We start from the raw sequence: 20,877 nt of genomic DNA on the forward strand, positions 1-20,877 counted from the left end.
GAGGAGGAGGAGATGGAGGAGGAGATGATGGAGGAGGAGATGGAGGAGGAGATGGAGGAGGAGATGGAGGAGGAGATGGAGGAGGAGATGGAGGAGGAGATGATGGAGGAGGAGATGGAGGAGGAGATGGAGGAGGAGATGGAGGAGGAGGAGATGGAGGAGGAGGAGATGGAGGAGGAGGAGATGGAGGAGGAGATGGAGGAGGAGGAGGAGATGGAGGAGGAGGAGATGGAGGAGGAGATGGAGGAGGAGGAGATGGAGGAGGAGATGGAGGAGGAGGAGATGGAGGAGGAGATGGAGGAGGAGGAGGAGATGGAGGAGGAGGAGATGGAGGAGGAGATGGAGGAGGAGGAGATGGAGGAGGAGATGGAGGAGGAGGAGGAGATGGAGAAGGAGGAGATGGAGGAGGAGGAGGAGATGGAGGAGGAGGAGATGGAGGAGGAGGAGGAGATGGAGGAGGAGGAGATGGAGGAGGAGGAGATGGAGGAGGAGGAGGAGATGGAGGAGGAGGAAGAGGAGATGGAGGAGGAGGAGATGGAGGAGGAGATGGAGGAGGAAGAGGAGGAGATGGAGGAGGAGGAGATGGAGGAGGAGGAGGAGGAGGAGATGGAGGAGGAGGAGATGGAGGAGGAGGAGGAGATGGAGGAGGAGGAGGAGGAGATGGAGGAGATGGAGGAGGAGATGGAGGAGGAGGAGATGGAGGAGATGGAGGAGGAGGAGGAGATGGAGGAGGAGATGGAGGAGGAGATGGAGGAGGAGGAAGAGATGGAGGAGGAGGAAGAGATGGAGGAGGAGGAGATGGAGGAGGAGGAGGAGGGAAGGAGGAGGAGGAGGATATGGAGGAGGAGATGGAGGAGGAGGAGGAGGAGATGGAGGAGGAGGAGGAGGAGGGAAGGAGGAGGAGGAGGAGATGGAGGAGGAGGAGGAGGAGGAGGGAAGGAGGAGGAGAAAAAGGGTGCTGAGGAGGAGGGGGAGGGAGTGAGGAGTGGTGCTGCTGTGGTAGCTATGCCTGGAGAACTGGTTTCACCTAGAAAAGCTGGAAACCAGGCTGGGCTGTGTCTGATAGAAAGGAGTGAGTGGGGACAGGGCTAGGGCTCAGGGAGGGGTGGGTATAAAGGTACCCACTGTGCAACCTGCATCCCCTGCTGGAACCCACATTTTAAAAAAAGCAAAACAAAATCCAGCCTGTAGTGACAAGCATCTGAGATCCCACAGTCCTGTAGCTCCCAGTGAGCCTGGGGCAGCCATGTAAAAGCAGAAACAAGAGGCCTTGGATGGTGACTCCTGCACGCTGTCCTCTGACCTTCAATGTATGTGCTGTGCCATGTGTGTCCCTGTACATGCGCCCGCGCACGCACACACACACACACACACACACACACACACACACACACACACACTTCACAAATGGAGTGACGACCCCTAATCAGAATGTTTTAAGATCACCCTCACATGAAAACAATATAAAGAAGAAATGCTCATGGCAGAGCAGTGACGTCAGGGGTGCTTCACATCTGTGGAACCAGCTACTCAGGAGATCTGTCAACAGAAACTCTGGAGCAGAAGACTGCAGAGGACTAGGCCCAGCGCTAGACCAGACAACCTGCTTCTCATGTCACCACATGCGACGCGGCTGCACCCAGCCTGTTGTCCTCATGCTGACTTAGTTGTAGGTCACTGTGCGGTGTCCCTCTCCTGCCCTCTACTATTGCGTCCTAGTTTTTCCAAGTGTCAGGAGGCAGCCATGATTTTATTATAAACCGTCCACTGTTTACAGCGCCTGTCTCCCTGATCTCTAATCTGCCGTTTTACTACATTGTGTTCTGCACATTTGCTAAGACAAACATCTTGCTGGTGGAGGGAATCATTCTGGGGAAATGAAAGTTCATGGTGGCGACACACTACAGACACTGTGAGGAAAAGATCACGGAAATCCTTGGAGCTGATCTTTAGATGGATCTATCAGGTCAGTATTAGTTAGTGTGACCAGCAAAGTGAAGGACCAGAATCCCCACCAGGCACTAGTCTAGGACCCAGTGTCTCAGTTATGGTACTTGCTGATATGTATGACATGTGGAATATAGTAAATTCTATCTCTAAATCCTCTTAGCTATCTTCCAGTATTTGTGACGGCTTATCTCTATTTACTATGCACTGAGTGTTCAGAGTCACTTCCACAATTAGAAATATTGAAAGTCATACAAGGACTCTGCAGGTTATTATTCAGTAGTCCCAGGAGCTGATATCACCCAGAGCTGATACTCAGGGTGGGCAACTGTTCTGGCAAGAATCTACCTAGTGGCCTGGTGTAGTAGTGCACACCTTTGATCCCGGTACTTGGGAGGCCAGGCCAGTCTATACAGTGAGTTCCAGGACAGCCAGGGTTATGTGGAGATAACCTGTCCTAAAAAAACAAAACCAAAACCAACCTAACAGGAAAAGCATCCATGAGTAGGTAAGGAAAATTGCAGTCTGTCTCTTAAGGGGACACACAGAGGGCAGGGCTCGCCCCACAGTGCACCAACAAGACATTTTATTAGCCTTGTTTTTTTGAGCTACAATTTGACAGCAAGTCCTGTGACATCCTGTCTTCTAATTTCCCTACATTTGTATGAAAATATTCTCACTCCGGGTTTTATAGAACTCACACAGAAGAGAAGTGGGTGCTCACGACTCCATTGGACCAGCCACACACAGAGACATTATATTATATAATTTTTGACATTATATGATTGTATTACCAGGCTTTCCTGGATCTGGTGACTCCAGCGACATTTCGGCCTCAGTCTCCCAAGTGCTGGGACTACAGGTACACATCTCTCTGCTCCCCACCCCACCCCTAAACCGGGAAGGAAAACAGGCACAATCATGGCCAGGCCCGGGACTAATGGTTTGATAATGCCCTGGAAGTTTGCAGCTTGTGGCTGCAGACCACTTCTGACCCGCCTCTCCCTCCTTGACAACTGGACCGTATGTGTGATGCACATATCTTCTGAGGCCCTTCCGTCCCCATGACCTAGGAACATGCTCTAAGACTCCAGAGCTGTCAGCGGCTGCTGGGACAAGACGGCTGCGCCGTGGATGAGTGGGGTTTAACTGGAAAGCTGAAAGGTTTGTATTTCATGTATCTTCTTGGTATTTAGTACATTTATTGTTGTTGTTGTTATTATTATTATTATTATTATTACCCCATAACAACCATGAACAATGCCTTTTACTCTTAGCCAATACCAGTACTAGTTCTAATGCTGCTAAATTATAATACCTTCCCGTAGACTGAGGACTCCACAGAGGGGTCTTACCTGGTGCTCCTGTGTACATGATGGAGAAGACGTTTATTGCTATAGTGGCAGCATAAAACAGAGGAAGTGCCTGGAGACCGTTTGGAACAGGGTCCTCCTGTGTGACAATGAGTAAAGCAGGTGAACATGTGGTAGCAGCACAATCACCACAACAGGTTATAGGGAAGCAGTATGGTGTGCCGCCCCACCGAGCTGCTCCGGCTCAGGCATCGTCTGCACAGACGCAGGTTCAGCAAGCCCGAATGTGGGGCCAGCATCGTAAGAGAGTGCTAGAGCCGCACGAGCTGACATCACAGAGACACAGAAAACTGGGAGGCCCATGTCTGAGGTCCCAAGCCCAGCGTTTGGCCACGACTTCTCCTGAGTGCTTTCTCCTCTGGCTAAGATCATCTTTGACAACTATTTTCAGACTCTCTACCCTCTGAGGATTCTAGAGTCAAGTGACAGCCACTGTTTGCATTGACGGTACACTTTATATGACACTACGGCTAGACATGCTTTTAGCTATACTAAAATACATAAAGAGGGGCTGGAGAGATGGCTCAGCAGTTAAGAGCACTGGCCACTCTTCCAAGACCTGGGTTTGATTCCCAGCCCCCACATGGTGGCTCACAGTCCTCTCTAACTCCAGTTCAAGGAGATCTAATACCCTGTGTGGATACCAGACACACATGTGCTACCCAGACATACTTGTAGGCAAATTACCCATAAACATTACACTTAGGAAGAAAAAGTATATGTTCACCTCGGGGACAGCAAGACGGCTCAGGAGCAGGATACTGGATGTTCAGTGACGACGCTCTGACTTCAATCTCTAGAGCTCATGTGAATGTGGAACGCAGGAGAGAACTGACACCTGGGAGTTGCCCTCTGACCTCCACATGCTCTGGCATGTGTGCCCCGCCCCCCATAATAATAAATCGATCGTGTAAAGTGACCATTTTCACATGTGCTAAGATTTTCAAAATCTTTTATAAGGTATAGGACTTAACCTTCGTCTACTGAATGTTAGTAAGAATGGTGGGATCTCTGTGTGATGGATGTAATTTGTAATTCTGGGCTTCAGCTCTGATCTTCTCTCTCAGTAAACCCGCAAGAGTGGCACTGTTTGTGCTTAGATGAAGCTACATATGTGAAGTTAGTAGGATGCTATTTTTTAAAAAAAGATTTACTTATTTCTACTTTATGGGTATGGATGGGTGTTTTGCCTAAATGTGTCTATGTGCACCACAGGGATGCAGTGCTCACATGGACCAGAAGAGGGCACGGACTGGAGTTCCAGATGGCCTCGGGCTGTCATGTGGATGCTGGGAACGGACCCTGGATCTTCTGCAAGAACAGCAAGTGCTCCTACCTGCTGAGCCATCTCTCCAGCCTCTAAAAATGCTGTCTTAAGCAGCTCTATAAACCATCTTTGAAGGAATAATGCAGGCTAGAAACATATTAAAGATGTACTAGTGCATAGCCTCTACTTACGAGACTGATCTCTAAAATACACCCTGACACACTTGGGAGCAGAGGCCACCTGTCAAGATCAAAGGAAAGGAGGTGCAAACTCTGAGGAGAGCTGTGTAGCAAGGGAAGGTGAAGACTACTTCAGAGACGTACCCGCAGGGAGGATGCCGCCGGCGGAGCACGGCTCAGCAAGATCCTCTGGAATGCCTCAAGTCTGCACAGGCACTGGTCCAAAGGCTTGTGTTGAAGGTAGTGAAGCGCAAAGAATGTAAAAGAGGGACTGAAAAGGCTCCTGCTGTGTGAGAGCTCTGCCCAGACCAGGCAGGGAGGCATGAGAGGGGCAAACAGGAAAGCGGATGAATGGCTGAGCTGGAGGAGGGGTGACACACAAAGCTGGCACCTGAGATGGACCACACAGAGGCCACACAGGTGCCTCCTGTCACTGGCTTTAGAAAAAAGCAGTGTTTTCTTGGGAGCCATGGCTGGCAAGGACTCCTAGCCGAGAACTTCTGAAGGAGGATGGCAGGAGGAAAAGCTCTCCTTGAGACCGCTCTCCCTTTCCTGCTCCTGTTCCTTTTCTCTCTCCCTTCCTATCTACCCAGTTGTCATTGTCACTCATCCAAAAATCCAACATATTCTCTCAATCTCCCTGACATTTTGTTTTTGCTGAGAACAACACAGAGCATCTGTGCGAGTAAATAGGAAGGAGAGAGGGAGAAGGAGAGAGGAAGAAGGAGAGAGGGAAAGAGGGAGGAGAGAGGGAGAAGGAGAGAGGGAGAAGGAGAGAGGGAGAAGGAGAGAGGGAGAAGGAGAGAGGGAGAAGGAGAGAGGGAGAAGGAGAGAGGGAGAAGGAGAGAGGGAGAAGGAGAGAGGGAGAAGGAGAGAGGGAGAAGGAGAGGGAAAGGAAGTGGAATGGGCTGTTTTAAACAAGCTGGCTCGACCTGCGGATGGTGTCTGCAGAAAAACTGAGCTCTCTGTATTGAAATTGGGCGTTGGGTCCATTTCGGGAGGAGTGGGATTTGGGGGAAGGGAGGTGGAGTTGGCTAGGGTGAGGTGCATGGACTGGGCTGGGGTGGCTTGAGGTGAGATGAGGTTCTTTGGACTGGGGTGGAGTGGGCCGGGGTTGGATGGATAGTGGTGGCTGGGGTGGGGTGCGCCTGAGTGGTGGGTGGGGTAGTGCTCTGGGGTGGTGTGTGTTGTGTCTCGTGTGCCAGGGAAGTGTTAACACCACAGTTCTGTTGTAGCATTATCTGTGGAAATTCTGAAAGGCCCAGGAAGAGATAATTATTCTAAAACATCATCTTTTAGAAAGAACTGATTTGAATCTTATCTCAGGAAAACGGTCATTTTCCTGTTCTTTTCTTTTACTATTCTTTACAAACACACTTTCCTGGCCCAATAGATTTGTATCTGGTTTCTTGGAATGAGCCCTCATGGTAGTGTGAATTATAGAGAGAAATGGGGAGGGAAAAGAAAGAAAGGCAAGGAAGTAGGGAGGGAGAGGAGGGAGGGAGAGAAGGAGAGGGAGAGAAGGAGAGAGGGAGGAAGAGAGAGGGAGAGAAGGAGAGAGGGAGGAGAGAGGGAGAGGAGAGAGGGAGGAGAGGGGGAGAGAAGGAGAGAGGGAGATGGAGAGAGGGAGATGGAGAGAGGGAGATGGAGAGAGGGAGATGGAGAGAGGGAGAAGGAGAGAGGAGATGGAGAGAGAACCACAAGACACCAGAGGTTTTGAGTTCAGGACTTGCCTCTCACTGAACAGAGACCCCAGGGGTCTCCAGTAGAGCTAGAGTCTGGTTTGGCTAGAGGTGCTCGGCACACACTGTCCTCTCCCATCAAACTGTTATCTTTAAAGGTGATAAGCACATGAGAGGGCACTGGAATTCAAAGCGACTAAGACACTCATGGTCTCCACCCCAGATCACAGTCACGGGGCAAGCAGGCAGGAAGGAGGGAAGAGATAGCACAGCACACACTACCAAGTGCAAAGAGAGGGCAGAACACTTGAGAGCAAAAAGGAGAAAACTGCCAACTCTGGGATAGGAGAGGTGTTCTGCAAAATGACATCAGGAAGCTAGATAGGATAAAGTCTAGGTAGAGGAAACAGTGAAGGCTGGTAACCAAGATGTAACCTAGCTCAATGTGGCCAATCCTAGCCCAGAGAAAGGGCTGAGACACACTAATGATGACACGGAGGAAGGAAGGCCGTCCTCAGTATACTGAGTGAGCAGAAGCAGCTCTTCTATACACACACACGCGTACACACACACACACATGCACACACAAATGCACACTCACATACACAAATGCATACACACACATGTACACTCACACACACACACTCACACACACACACACGTATAATAAATGAAATAAAGTTAAAAATGGTAGGCTTTATAGCTTATCAAATATTTCAACAGTCAACCAAATATCCAAGGATAAAATAAAGAGCTAAAAATGTGATCATGGACAAGCACAGGGTAGAGAGACAGTCCTAAAGACAGGAAGGGATCCACATATAATATAGAATACTATAGATATATAGATAATAAAGAATACTATATATATAGATAATATAGAATACTATAGATATATAGGTATATCTTACATACTGTATCTCTATCATTGTAATGTATCGATGGTAGAGACACATCACTCATCCATAAAAGGGTCCAAGTTCGATGGATAGAACTGGAGGACACTATGTAATGTGAAGTAGGCTGGGCACAGAGAGGAGAGCGCTGCAGTGGATTTAGCTGCAGAAGGAAAGCTGATCACGGACAAGCACAGGGTAGAGTGACGGTCTCAAAGACAGGGAGGGACAAAAGAGGGAAGAATGAAGGAAACAGGGTAACGGCTACAGAACTACAGTTATCGGGGAAGCGGTCTGCTCTAACTTGGATCCTGTAAGCTTCTCAGAGACCGGGCACAGTGGGAGGACAGTAGGCTGTGAGAGGAGGGCCCTGAGACCAGACAGAGTAGAGATACACAGCAGGGCCCAGGCGAATGAGCCTCCTCTGCAGGGTGGACTGGGCTGCCACTGGCTCAAGGCAAGGGAGGCAGAAACTGTGGGTCGGAATAACATTCTTCCTCGTGAGTTGTTTATTGTAGGTATTTCCTCACAGTGATGGGGGAGCCACGAACACTTCTAATGGAGCTCACTATGCAGATCGGGCTGGCCTTGACTCCATAGAAACCTGCCCACCTCTATCTTCAGGGTGCTGGGATTAAAGGCATGCGCCACCATGCCCAGCAAATTTGATTTCAATGTTTTGGCTTTTATTTTTTCAGACAGAGTGAATCTCTGTGTTTCTTTTTTTTTCTTTTTTTAAATTCCCTTAAATTAACCCAGTATTCCTCCATCGAAATATTTAGTAAAAGCACCAGTGTTGGCTAATTTTACATCAACTTGACCAAGCTATGGTTACCCGAGAGAAGGGAACCTGTTGGGTCAGACTGTAGGCAAGCCTGTAGGACATTTTCTTAATTAGTTATTGGTGGGAGGAGTTCAGCCCATGTGGGTGGTGCCATCCCTGGGCTGGTGGTCCTGGGTTCTATCAGAAAGCAAGCTGAGCAAGGCAGGGGAAGCAAGCCAGTAAGCAGCACCCTCCATGGCCTCTGCTTCAGCTCCTGCCTCCAGGTTCCTGCCCTGCTTGAGTCCTGTCCTGACTTCTCCGTGATGGATGGTGACTGGGAAGTCTAAGAGTGATAAACCCTTCCTCCCAGCTGCTATGGTCACGGGTCCATCAGGGTCTGTCACAGCTGTAGTCAGCCTGACTAGAACAGCACCTTTACACTGAGTAAGGAGATGTATACAGCTGACTCTAATTATTGATTCAATTTCAAAATCTTAACACCTATTTTATTATATTCTGTTTGATAACCGGGAGACAATCCCTCTCATTTTTGAGGTCTAAGCCCAATTTCTGGGAGTGTGGGCTAATGAAGTAAATTATAGAGCCCAGACGGAAGCCCCATTTGTGTGCTAGGCCCTGGAGAGTCTTGGCCATTCCCTGAGGCTTCTGACCCCTCCTGACAGCCCGTGACTCAAACTCCAGGTGTGTCTTGGCAATGACAGTACAGGTCTCCCACCTACTACGTTACTAGCTTCTACTGAGGAGAACCAAAATCGGTTCTAAAATTTAGTGCAAAAGAGAAACGAAAGCAGCAGCCACACTTACCTTGGTTAGGATGAACATTCTGATCAGGATGAACAGCACACCAGACATGAAGCCAGACAGAAGTGGGGATATGAACCAGGAGGCAACTGAACGGTTAGAAAGAACTCCGTGAATGCTAAGATTTCCACTCAGTCTATTTAAGCAACGCACCGAGAGGCCATATATCACATAAATTAACACCTATCGCCAGAGCCCTTTGCCATGGGTCAGAGCTCAGGAATCCCTCGCTCTCCTCTGGAGCAAACATCACACATCGCTGGCTATGCTGCTATTACTGAGGTTTCCATCCACCAAGAGCTTACAGATTAGTTCCCACTAGGCAAGCGGCTCTCAACTTGTGGGTTGAGACTCCTTTGGGGATCTCGAATCAGTTATCCGGAACATCAGATGTTTGCGTTATGATTTACAACAGTAGCACAATGGTTGTGGAGTATCAACAAAGACAGTTTTATGACTTGGGGTCACCACAACATGAGGAACTGTATTAAAGGGTCTCAGCATCAGGGGGGTGGAGAGCAACTGTGCTGTCTCTCGATTGTTTTTGAGTCTGATGTCCCAACAGCAAGGTTACATATAGGATAGGGTGGATTATGTTCCTTTAACTACATCCCGTTTGCTGCTTTCATTTCTGATCTCTAATGGCTAGAAATCCCGTGTTAGCCTCTACCGGGTGCTTCCAAGTTGGTGCTACTCCCAGAAACTACCTGGGAGTCTGGCAACACTGGCGATGCTCTGCCCCGGCCCCTTATTCTGGAGGTGCAGAAGACAATCAGGGTGCGGGGACTTTAATTGCTCCTTCCAGTAGTTCTAAGGGGCTAGAGTTGAGAGCTGTTTCTCCAAAAGCTTGAGACAGGTGATATTCGTGGTGGCCTGCGCCCCTAACTGGCAGGCCAGGGGCCCATTATGACCCATAGCTCCTCAGGCTACGATGGTTCTAGGAAACACTCAACAGCACGCAGGATAGAGGTGGCCGTTTTTATTCTGAGTGGACTGGTACACTCAGTGAGGACTCATCACTGCTAAGTGTAGTTGGGCCTACAACCAAAGGAACCTGGCTGTGCTTCCTCCAGAGGGCGGAGCTGGGCAGCTTGTGACCCAGCGAGGTGAGGTCGCTGGCTTCATTCTGAGCTTCCCCATGACCATGAACACAGACACCTGGATGTAAGGCTTTTCCTCACGTGGGCCTAGGCTTAGTCTTTCTCAGACCACTGTGCTGATTTCAATGAGATAAGTTTCTTTTCTTGGCCGGGACGAAGACGATACTGATTTTCACAGCCAGATGATGCTGTCGTGTTTTGACAGTGTGGCATTGAAACAGCCATGTGACAGTGGACTTGCTCCACGCTGTGTAACCCAGGCCTACACCTTAACATCCCGGGGAGAACATTACACGAGTAAGTCTTCGTAAAACTCCCTCTAGCAAAGCTGAAGCCTACGGCCATTACCGATCTTGACGAGTTCCATCCACTGCACTCCCTTTGGGCCGATGGCCACGAGCGAGAAGCCAATGGTAGAGCCCACGATGCAGTGTGTCCCTGAGATTGGGAGTCTCAGGAAGGACGCGATCAACTGCCAGACCGCTGAGCCTGTGGAGGGAGAGGTCCATTAAACACAGCTCTGCGGTGCATCTCAGTTACCTGGCAGGGAGAGAGCTACCACACGCCGCTGGGTTTGACTTCCTACAACGGTTTGCTTACAAAGCTCAAGTGACTGACAGCTCTCCCTTGAGGCTGAGGGTGTCAGTGACGAGCTGTTGGGCCGTGAAGCCTGACCCACCAGGAGGGAGTGAAAAGACACTTTCCACAAGAGCACCTTTGAGAGTGTAGGGAGGGGTTTGTTCTGCCACACAGTCCATATGCAGATAAGCTAGAGATGACCGTGCCATATAGGCCGGAGTAACAGGCTGTACTGCACTTCGATTTTTGCCTCAGCTGTGAAAAGGAACTGAGACGGTTAACTGAAGCTGGCGTCTGCTCTCAGATCTTGCTGGCAATACAGGGAGCTCTGAGTCTGGCCTTGTGTTCTAGGCTTGATGTTTTTCTAGGCTATGGTCACTGCAGACATTTTCATAAGCAATGCATATATGGTAGGGAGCACTGAGTGTCAGCTGGGCAGGAAGCACTGAGTGTCAGCTTGGCAGGGAGCACTGAGTGTCAGCTGGGCAGGGAGCACTGAGTGTCAGCTGGGCAGGGAGCACTGAGTGTCAGCTGGGCAGGGAGCACTGAGTGTCAGCTGGGCAGGGAGCACTGAGTGTCAGCTGGGCAGGGAGCACTGAGTGTCATCTGGGCAGGGAGCACTGAGTGTCAGCTGGGCAGGGAGCACTGAGTGTCAGCTGGGCAGGGAGCACTGAGTGTCAACTGGGCAGGGAGCTCTGACTGACAACTGAGAGAAATCCCTTTCAGCAGTTGCTGAAAAGGGCAAACAGAACATAGGACAAAAGGGTTGGGCTGATAAAGTAGACTGTTAATCCCAAATGTTAACTCTGAAAATCAGGTTTCCTGACAGTGCCAATGTCCTTAAGCACCCGCCCTGGCCTTTTCTTCAAAGATATCTGAGCAGCAGGAGAGTCACCTAAGGTCACACAGGTCCTAGCGTAAGTGGACTGCTGCTTCAGCGAAGGCCAGGTGTGCTGGCCGTTGAGCCAAGGTTGGGCGGGGTGCTACGTACATCTCTGAAGAGTGTGTGCAGTGAAGAAAGTATCAGCCACGCGCTACCATAAGGTGGCAAGTCTTCGGGGTATTGGACAGTTCCCTAGGCCCTACCTCTGTGACCTGGGCCAGCAGCAACTGGCTGTCTTCCACAGAAAGCCACAGTTAGGATCATCTTTCCCAGCCTAGAACTGTAGTGTAAGAGTGTTAACTTTATGGTTTTATAACGGTCCTATAAAGTTAACCTGGTCATGCAGCGGATGCTCTGAACATACCCTGTCACGCTTAGACTCCTTTTTCCTCCCTGAGAGTCGCCACCATCTTTCTTGCTGACTTGATAAATTACAGTGAGGCAGGAAGAAGGACTGTCAGGGGACAGAGTGAAGGAGTAATGACAGAGGGACAGAGTGAAGGAGCAGCACGAGGCATGTCTGCATGGGCGTCAGGCAGCGGGCAGGAGCCACCTCACTCCTTGGGACGGCCGAAGGGTATCAGGTCATAGGCATGCCCAAAGAAAACTGAAGATACTCTAACACGAGATAAAGACATCCTACAGAGCAGAAAGGGACGAACTATGGGGAAAAGATACCGCATGAACTGGAAGAGACGGGAGGCAGGCTTCCTCGGGGTGCTAGGCAGTGTCTGGATGATTAGGTAGAGGTCACAATGAGGGGAGATCTGAGGAAGGTAGGTGCTAAGTGAGGACAGGAAGTGAAGGGGAGGAGGCTCGCCAGCTCTTAGTGAGCTTCTTGTGGTGGCATAAAGCAAGGTGTGTCCGCCAGTGTGGGTATTTACTGGAGGGGATGCCCACACTGGAGTCCTCAGGGCTGGAAGCATTAGTGGCCTCACGTGCAGTGGGTTGGTTTTTTATAGGGCTCAGCGAAGGCCTTAAAAGATAACCTGTTGGGGAGGCTTAGGTGGCAGCCAGTGGATTCTACTCGACCTGACAGCTGGCCTGTGGGCAGCACGGAGGCGCCAGGTCTAGTTAGAACAGAACAGAGGGGAAGGAATGAATAGAATGCAGGGAGAGGGAAGAGGAGAGACAGCGAGAGAGGGGGGAGACCATGGAGGTGGAATCAGGAGCACGAGACAGTGAGGTTCAGGATTCTCAAGAGGATCAGTAATTGTGACGCTGATGTCTTAAATTCACACGGATCCCACTCTAAGGAATCCAGTTTTTGAACTCTAGACAAGGCATACAAACTCCCAACCAGACAAGCTTTGAAATCCATCTAACCGCAATCCAAAAAGGAAACAAGGACAGCAACTGCCACCCCCAAACAAACCCAGAGAGGAGAGAAACCGAAGCCATCGTGGTACTCAGACAAACCCTCAAATTGCCTTGGTAAACCCAAATTCTACTTGAGGTTTGAAAACAAAACAAAACCAAAACCTTGTACTGTTTGAGAAAGGAGCCAAAGGCCAAGGACGGGAAAGTAGAGACTGGGATCGACGCTGACCGAGGTCAGCAGCGACTCCAAGCTCCACCAAGAGTTCTCGGTGCAGGGCACAGAGCGCCTCTTAGAGAAGCAGAGCCTCGGCCCAAGGCTCAGCAGGAGGAAGGGCCCCCACTGAGGACTCTGTCTGTCCGGGTTTCTCTTTATCCCCCATAGGTTCAACACCTCCTTCTCACAATACCTCACAGCAGCGAGTCTCAGTCTCCCTAATGGCGTCAAGCCTCTAGTGCAGTTGCACATGTTCTGCTGAACTCAAACCACGGAATCATTTCGTCGCTACTCCGTAACTGTAATGTTGTTGCTGTTATGAATCATAACGAAAGTGCCTGTGTTTTTCAGCGGTCTTAGGTGACCTCCATGAAAGGGTTGATCCCCAAGGGGGTCGAGAGCCACAGGCTAAAAACTACTGCCTTAATGAGAAAAATTTCAATTTTAATTGATTATAATGAAATTATAGATTAAGTTGTAAAACCGTAAAAGCTAAATTAATCAATCTTTTGTCCCTGGTACTAGAGAATGCCGGGGTCTTGTGCTAAGAATAGATCCTGCTGGTAAGCCACACGCCCAGTTCCCCAAGTATACTGCCATTGCTTTTTCTAGTAGTGGAGGTTGCCCTTAGGGCCTCATGCATGCAAGGCAAGCAGCCTAGTCCAGAGGCGCACCCACCCCCTGAATATTGTCTTATAACATTGACACTTTTGAAATATTCAAAATCATACATGATAGAAAAATATAAGTCAACTTTCAAGATCGGTTATAGGTAAAAATCGAAAATAGTGATATGTTAAAGAATGTGTGTATTCTCTAATAACTTTAACATATCCCTAAAACAATATCCTATGAGTGGTAACCTGAGGCCCAGGCTTACTTTAAAACGGCTAAAAAGTTGAGAGACCCGACACCTGCTTGCAAAAGTCACAAAGTACACGCAATGAAAACTGTGTGGTAGACACAAAGAACATGGCCAGCTTCTGAACAGTTAAGGGCCGCACTCGTAGAAATGGCCACGGGAGCAATGGAGACAAGTGCACACACTTGTGTGCACACACATCCCATGGGTGCAGACTGAGGCTACTCACCGACCATTGCACTCACTTCCCCAGCCATGAGCGTTTCCACAGTCTCATTGTAGAGGTTCACGTCAATGATGCCCTTCCGGATAGTCTCTCCCACTTTCGCTCCCAAAAGCACAGAGCCGGTGGTTTCAAATATCGAAGCCAGAATGCATGCCTGTCTCAGGGTCACCACGCCAGAGCCCACCGCGGTTCCAAAGGAGTTGGCAACATCATTGGCACCAACTGAAAATGCCAGGATGAAAGCAATAATGAAACCCAAAATGACCATCCACAGATACCCATCCATGGCCATTTTGGAAAATGGGCTCTGGGGTACTTTTCCTTTTGCAGAAATATTTTAAATAAACAAAATTTGAGGTTGCTATCTTCGGGAGGCCAAGAGTTCTTGTAAACAGCGAGTCTGCTCTGGAAAGCGATGGATAGTGTTGAAGTCTGAAGAAATTGTTAACCGCTGGCTTTTAGACTACTGTCACTACAGTTCATTTGGTTATGGTCAGTCAGTGGTACACCACATTCCATATTTTTTCTCCCAGTCTGGGAAAGCTGTGATCTTTCTTTCTGTAATGAGAAGAAAAACAAAAGAAGTCAATCAGTATGAATACCTGTGACAGGTAATTGTCCCACCAAGTGCACTGCTTAAAGCCTGCTTGTGGGATCCGTCTCTGGCATTTGACAGGTCTGACCACAGGGGGATTTGAGGAACATTATAATCAACCTTTCCCTCCAAACCATCCAAAAATAAACAGAAAGCTGGCCTCTAGAGTGTTTAATAACCACAGAGCCACAGGGTGCCATAGTAGGTGAAGTGTCATATGCAGGTCCAAAAATGTTTCTGGTCACTGTTTTCAGAGAACCATTTCCTCCAATGAGCAACAGGTAAGGAAATAAGACATCAAAGTTGCAGTTTCCCAAATGCTTGGAATGTGCCTGGCTCTGGTTACAGAACCCAACTGTGACACCATGGGGTGAAGCTCATTTACATCTATGTGTGGGAATGATGTGTCTTCCAATTCTGGAACAAGGCCGATGCTCAAGGGAGTAACAAAGGAAGAACTATTGGGCCTCAGGGGAAGGGCAGAAGACAGAGGATGCGGCAGGCAGAGCAGGCTGGTCACTATCTGCTACCTCTCTACTGTCTCTCTCCCTTTCCCGGAAAAGTCAGAGGCCTGGATGCTACCATTTCATAAGTACTTACTGCACTGGGCAGAGTAAGATTACCACCCACCCCATCGCCTTGGCTCCTGGTCACCCCTCACTCTAGGTCTACACAACCTGAAATCATGAAGGTCAGCCAACACCAGGGCTTTGGTCTCTGTGTCTCTGAGTGAGAACACACACACACACACACACACACACACACACCACCCCCGCTCCTGTTTAAATGCTTGGGCCCCAGTTGGTGGAACTGTTTGGGAAGGATGAGAAGGCGTGGCCTTGTTGGAGGAGGTGGGCCACTGGGGTGGGCTTTCAGGATTCCAAAGCTTTGCAGCATTCCAGGCTTGGTTTGCAGCCTCCTCCACCTGTCAGATCGGGTGAATTCTCAGCTGGATCTGCTGCCATGCCCTTGTGCCACTATTATGGACTCTAACCCTCTGAAACTATAAGCCCAATTAAATGCTCTCTTTTGTAAGTTGCCTGGGTTGTGGTGTTTTGTCACAGCAACTGGAAAGTAACTAATACAGAACCTGATGATCTCCCGCCAGGAACAAACCCTCTCCCTATCAGCTCCCGAGCTCCCTCCTCACTCCATTTAGGAATCTGCTCCAATGTCATGACTCAGGTGTTTTCCTGATCCTGGAGGATAGCAGTCCTTTCCCTAAGCCCTTATTCATCCCTGTTGTTCTTAAAAGACTTCAACTTATCACCTGTTCCATCCATCCATCCATCCATCCATCCATCCATCCATCCATCCATCCATCCATCCCTCATCCTTTAGGAGGCACGGCCTGTGTTCTCCTACTAGAAGACAGACCTTAATCCACTGCTGTAATTCTAGGAGGTAGTAAGTGATTGAGTTACTGAATAGACAAAGAAGATAGTAAGGAAGTGGAGATAACGTTTGTGTCCTACAAGGGATACACCTGGGCAGTGCTGGGAGCCTTGTATCTGTGTTCTGTTACTAACTGTCAATCAACCAGACTTGCTGTTGTTCTGGATGGTCCAAGCAATAAAGAACAGGGCCAGTAGTGTGTTCCTTCATAAGTGCTTACTGCACTGAGCAGACTGAAGAAGGCTAACCATCCATATCAAATGCAGCGTAATACTTGGGTCAGTCAACAGTTAAGAAAGGGGAGTACAAAATGTCATAATCACTATGATTACGGCAGTATAAAAAGCTAACATAAGAAGACCAAAAAGAGGCCTGAGAATGAGTTCAACTCACTTAGCACACATGAGGTCCTGGGTTGAATCTCTAGCCCTGAGGGTAGGGGATGACAAGAGCTGGGCCATTAACTGAAATGGTAGAAAATCTATGATTTTTTTTTAACTTTTCTTTCCAAAATAAAAAATATACAGTAAGTCTATAAATATATATATATATATATATATGAAATGCAATCATTATAAGATTAAACAAAACATAGACTGATAGAGCCTATCATTTTTAAGATGTTCATTCTCCTCAGGCTCCACGGGAGACAAATGGTAGGCTGTTTTCAAGGGACAAGATAACGTTCCACTGAAGGAGGGTTTATTTGATTTGATTTGATTTGATTTTGATTTTTCAAGACAGGGTTTCTCGGTGAAGCTCTGGCTGTCCTGGAATTCAGTCAACTCACAGAGATCTGCCTCCTGGGTGCTGGGATTAAAGGTGTGCACTACCACGGCCCAGCTGCAGAAGGGTTATTAATATGACTAGTATCAATATGTAGATGAAAATCTAAAGCTATTTCGGAGGGGTCGGAGTGATGGCTCACATGTTGCTCTTCCAGACGACTTAAGTTCAGTTCTGAGGACCTTACTAGGCAGCTATGAGGCAATGTAACTTGAGCCTCAGGATATCTAATGCCCTCTCTGCCCTCTGTGGGCATCTGCAATTCATGTGCATGTATATGCACATGCGCTCTCTCTCTCTCTCTCTCTCTCTCTCTCTCTCTCTCTCTCTCTCTCTCTCACACACACACACACATACACCACATACCTACACATTCATACACACACAGGGAAAAAAAACTGGGACCACTGCTCTTTCTCTTAAAATGTGTTTTTTTTTTTTTAATGAAATTGTTTTTCTCCCTAGGGTAGGCTGTAAAACAAAAAAATAAGTATTTACTGGAAAGCTCCTTTGTTGGCAGTATAATGAGTGAAATGGATTCATTATGGCTCCACTGGGGCTTACACCAGTGTCGGAAACAGACTACATCAAACGACAACATAAATAGAGACTCTAAACTGCTGGCCAGTACCACATGGGGCAGAAAATGGAGTATGACCTCAGCTGAGGCCAGGGAAGGGCTTAGGGAGATCTCAGGAGGGAAAATCACCTCTGGTCGTGGGAGGCATTGATACCACTCACTTCTCATGGTGGGGAAGGACAGGAGACTCGGGAAAGGCAAGGATGAGGGGAAACTGAAACTGGGCCACATGTGGACAGTGTTTATTACAGGGAGCCGGCATGATCAGACCTGGTATGTGTGCATGTGTGTTTATATATTTACTCATTGGTGATGTGTAAGTTCAGGATGGAAGTAGGAGGTCGGAGGACAACTAGTCAGAGTCCCTACTGTGTGGGTCCTAGAGACCACACTTAGGTCACCAGGCTTAGGGGCGAGGAAGGTTACTTGCGAAGGTCTTGCCAGCTGAGATGCAGTGGTTTTAAACTGAATGCTAAAGGCCCCAAACTGCCCAGGGGACGAGTGTGAATGTAGCCAGACTGTGTGCTAGGCACGCCACGAGGACCCTGGACTAGAGTCACAACAGTAGCAGTTGGAGGGAAAGAGGCTTCATCTCACAGTTCTGGGCTAAGAGGGACTGGACGGACAAACATCCAAGTGGGCTTTCCTTCTTTCTTGTTGGGCTGTTTGTATTTAGTGACAAGAGAGGGGTTGGTGACAAGCTGCACGTAAAAGTCAGCAGAACATCATGGAGAGCAGCTGGTGACACACGAAACTATTGTGTCCTTTGCTTGGGTGAGAATTAGTCATTTTTAAATATTACCTCTGGCAGCCAGCCCAGAGATTTGATCTGATGCCTTTTATGGGCTCTAACCACTGGACTCATGTCCAACAGTGCTGGACTGAGGAGAAACAACAGCTACTCTTCTGCAATCTAAACGATTTCTTTCTCTGGCTCTGAAGCACTTAAAAAAAAAAAAAAAAAGACAAACACATTGGTTTCTCCCTTCCCCATCATGCACCCATCTCTGCCATTTACATTAAGCTCAGGTGAAACATAACAAGGTGTACACACAAAAGGCGGAGCACACTGGAGAGGCTGCCCACGGCTGAGAGTCCGCACTGCTTTGGCAGAGGACATGAGTTTGGTTCCCAGCACTCATGTGAGGTGGCTCACAACTGTTTGTGACTCCACTCTGGAGGACTGGACGCCCTCTTCTGGTCCCCTCAGGTACAAACCCCCGTACAGATAACGTATTAAATATAATATTAAAAATAAGCCTTAAAAAACTGTGGTCTCGGGGTTGGGGATTTGGCTCAGTGGTAGAGCGCTTGCCTAGGAAGCGCAAGGTCCTGGGTTCGATCCCCAGCCCTGGAAAAAAAAAAGAAAAACAAAAAAAAAAAAGAAAAACAAACAAACAAACAAAAAAAACCTGTGGTCTCGAGTATTTCAGATAAGTGGTTCTAAACATAGTCATCCAAAACTGAAGTTACTGATCAGTGAGATAATAAAATAAGCCATGAAACCGTAGGCCAGGAATGGTGGCTGTAATTTCCAGCCTGGAAGGCAGATGATCAGCAATAGCTCAAGGCCAGCCTGGGCTACAGAGTAAGACCCTCCCTCTCAAGGCCAGCCTGGGCTACAGAGTAAGACCCTCCCTCTCAAGGCCAGCCTGGGCTACAGAGTAAGGCCCTCCCACTCAAGGCCAGCCTAGGCTACAGAGTAAGACCTTCTCTCAAAAAAATTATGTAGGCTTATAGTCTGAGATTCGTTCCCAAGTGTCAGATTTACTATCAGGATATATCTGGGGTGGATTGCAAAGTAATCAATTATTAGATGAGGTGACCTTGGGGTACCGCTTCCTAACAAGCCAGAGGTAATATAACAATTATTTAACTACCTGAAAAAGGTCTATGTGAAAATGAATGAATGAATGAATGAATGAGCCTTAAAAATCCACAGAATCTGAATCACAGGAAAAGGTAGAAACAGCTTTCTTCAGCTCAGAGCTTGAAAAGCTAGATGATGCCATGTAGAAACCACAATGTTAACTCTCCAAGAGCTGAAGAGGTTCGAGTCAGCGACGTGTTACACGAGGGTGCTGACTGACAGGAGCGCAGGGCTCTGAAGATGAGCACACATGGACTCATTCAACCCCACCTGTTGCTCGCAATTGTCACTTCAGTCCCGGGGGACCTGATTCCTTTTTTTGGCTTTCAAGGGCACTGCATAAATGTCACGCACAGACATGCACACTGGCAAAATACCTGCACATGGGAAATAATAAATCTTTTCTTAAACGCTAGATTCCCTGCCCCACACCGAAACAAATGAGTTTTAAAAGTAAAATCTGAAGCCCAAAGAGAGTCAGAAAAGACACACGTAAACGTCTATTTAATCCTGGGATGGGGAGGCTTAGATACAACACGAAGCGATAAACGAGTGGAGTTTATAAAAATGATAGATGAAGACAGCCACCTTTTTATAAAATGATTTTATGTGCGTGAGTGTTTGGCCTGCATGTATGTGAGTGAAAACAAACATTCTCAGACTATTCTTGGACTTATAACTATTTTAAGCTGGGAATGTGAAGGAATTGTGGTCCCAAACGTATTTACGGAAAAAGGTCCCTGCTGAGGACTGCTGCTAGAGGCTTTGTGGTTTCCATGTACACATGCATGACATATATATATATATATATATATATATATATATATATATATACATATACATATATATACATACATATATATATATAATTATAATCTGCAGGTTTTATGTACATATGTACCACATACAATTTAAATTTTATAGGTTATAGGCACACATACATCACATATATTTATCTATTTTATAGGTTCTAGGTACATATATATTACACATATATTGTTTATTTAATTTTATCTTTGAGGCAGGGTCTCACTATGGCCCTGGTTGGCCTGGGATTCACTGTGTACACCAGAATGGCCTTGAATGCAGGAATTGTGGGGTGAGTCACTATACTCAGGTTTTATTTTTTAAATATATCAATCCAGACAGTTTTGTTCTGCATTATGGTCTTATGTCTCCAAAGATGATAAGGCCCCCAGACTGAAGAGCCTTAGCTGAGTTTCCACTTTCTTTCTGTAAGGACCCAGATGCATCGCGCCCTCTCCCTAACAGTTACCACCTATTTCCTCTGAAAGGTTTTTCACTCTTTGTACAACAGCACAGCAGAAGAAAGCGTCTCTTTTAACATTTCACACACAGATCTTGTCATGAGGAGTTTCTATTTATACCACTCTTGAATGACACGCGAAAGCATTCACATTACACTTTAAAGTGATTGACAGTAACAGGAAAAGCTGGCACATGGAACCCAGCCCTTGGGAGGCTGATGGAGGAGGGTAATGAATTTGAGACCATCTTGGGCTACTTAAGAAGTTCAA

General features: G+C 47.8%; 1 protein-coding gene across 5 annotated transcripts in view; it reads right to left on the reverse strand.

Moving 5' to 3' along the window:
- The window catches only part of Slc20a2 (solute carrier family 20 member 2), a 90,567-nt gene that overhangs the window by 19,108 nt on the left and 50,582 nt on the right, over positions 1 to 20,877 (reverse strand). For all 5 annotated transcript variants that reach the window (NM_017223.2, XM_039094428.2, XM_008771352.4 and 2 more), the window contains exons 2-5: positions 14,117 to 14,671; positions 10,378 to 10,518; positions 8,933 to 9,018; positions 3,303 to 3,399 (exon numbers count right to left, since the gene is read on the reverse strand). In NM_017223.2, the coding sequence (NP_058919.1) occupies positions 3,303 to 3,399; positions 8,933 to 9,018; positions 10,378 to 10,518; positions 14,117 to 14,405 (613 nt within the window). In that variant the 5' untranslated portion in view covers positions 14,406 to 14,671. The remainder of the gene's footprint in view (positions 1 to 3,302; positions 3,400 to 8,932; positions 9,019 to 10,377; positions 10,519 to 14,116; positions 14,672 to 20,877) is intronic.

This window comes from Rattus norvegicus, chromosome 16 (genome assembly GCF_036323735.1).
Source record: "Rattus norvegicus strain BN/NHsdMcwi chromosome 16, GRCr8, whole genome shotgun sequence".
Classification (NCBI taxonomy): Eukaryota; Metazoa; Chordata; class Mammalia; order Rodentia; family Muridae; genus Rattus; species Rattus norvegicus.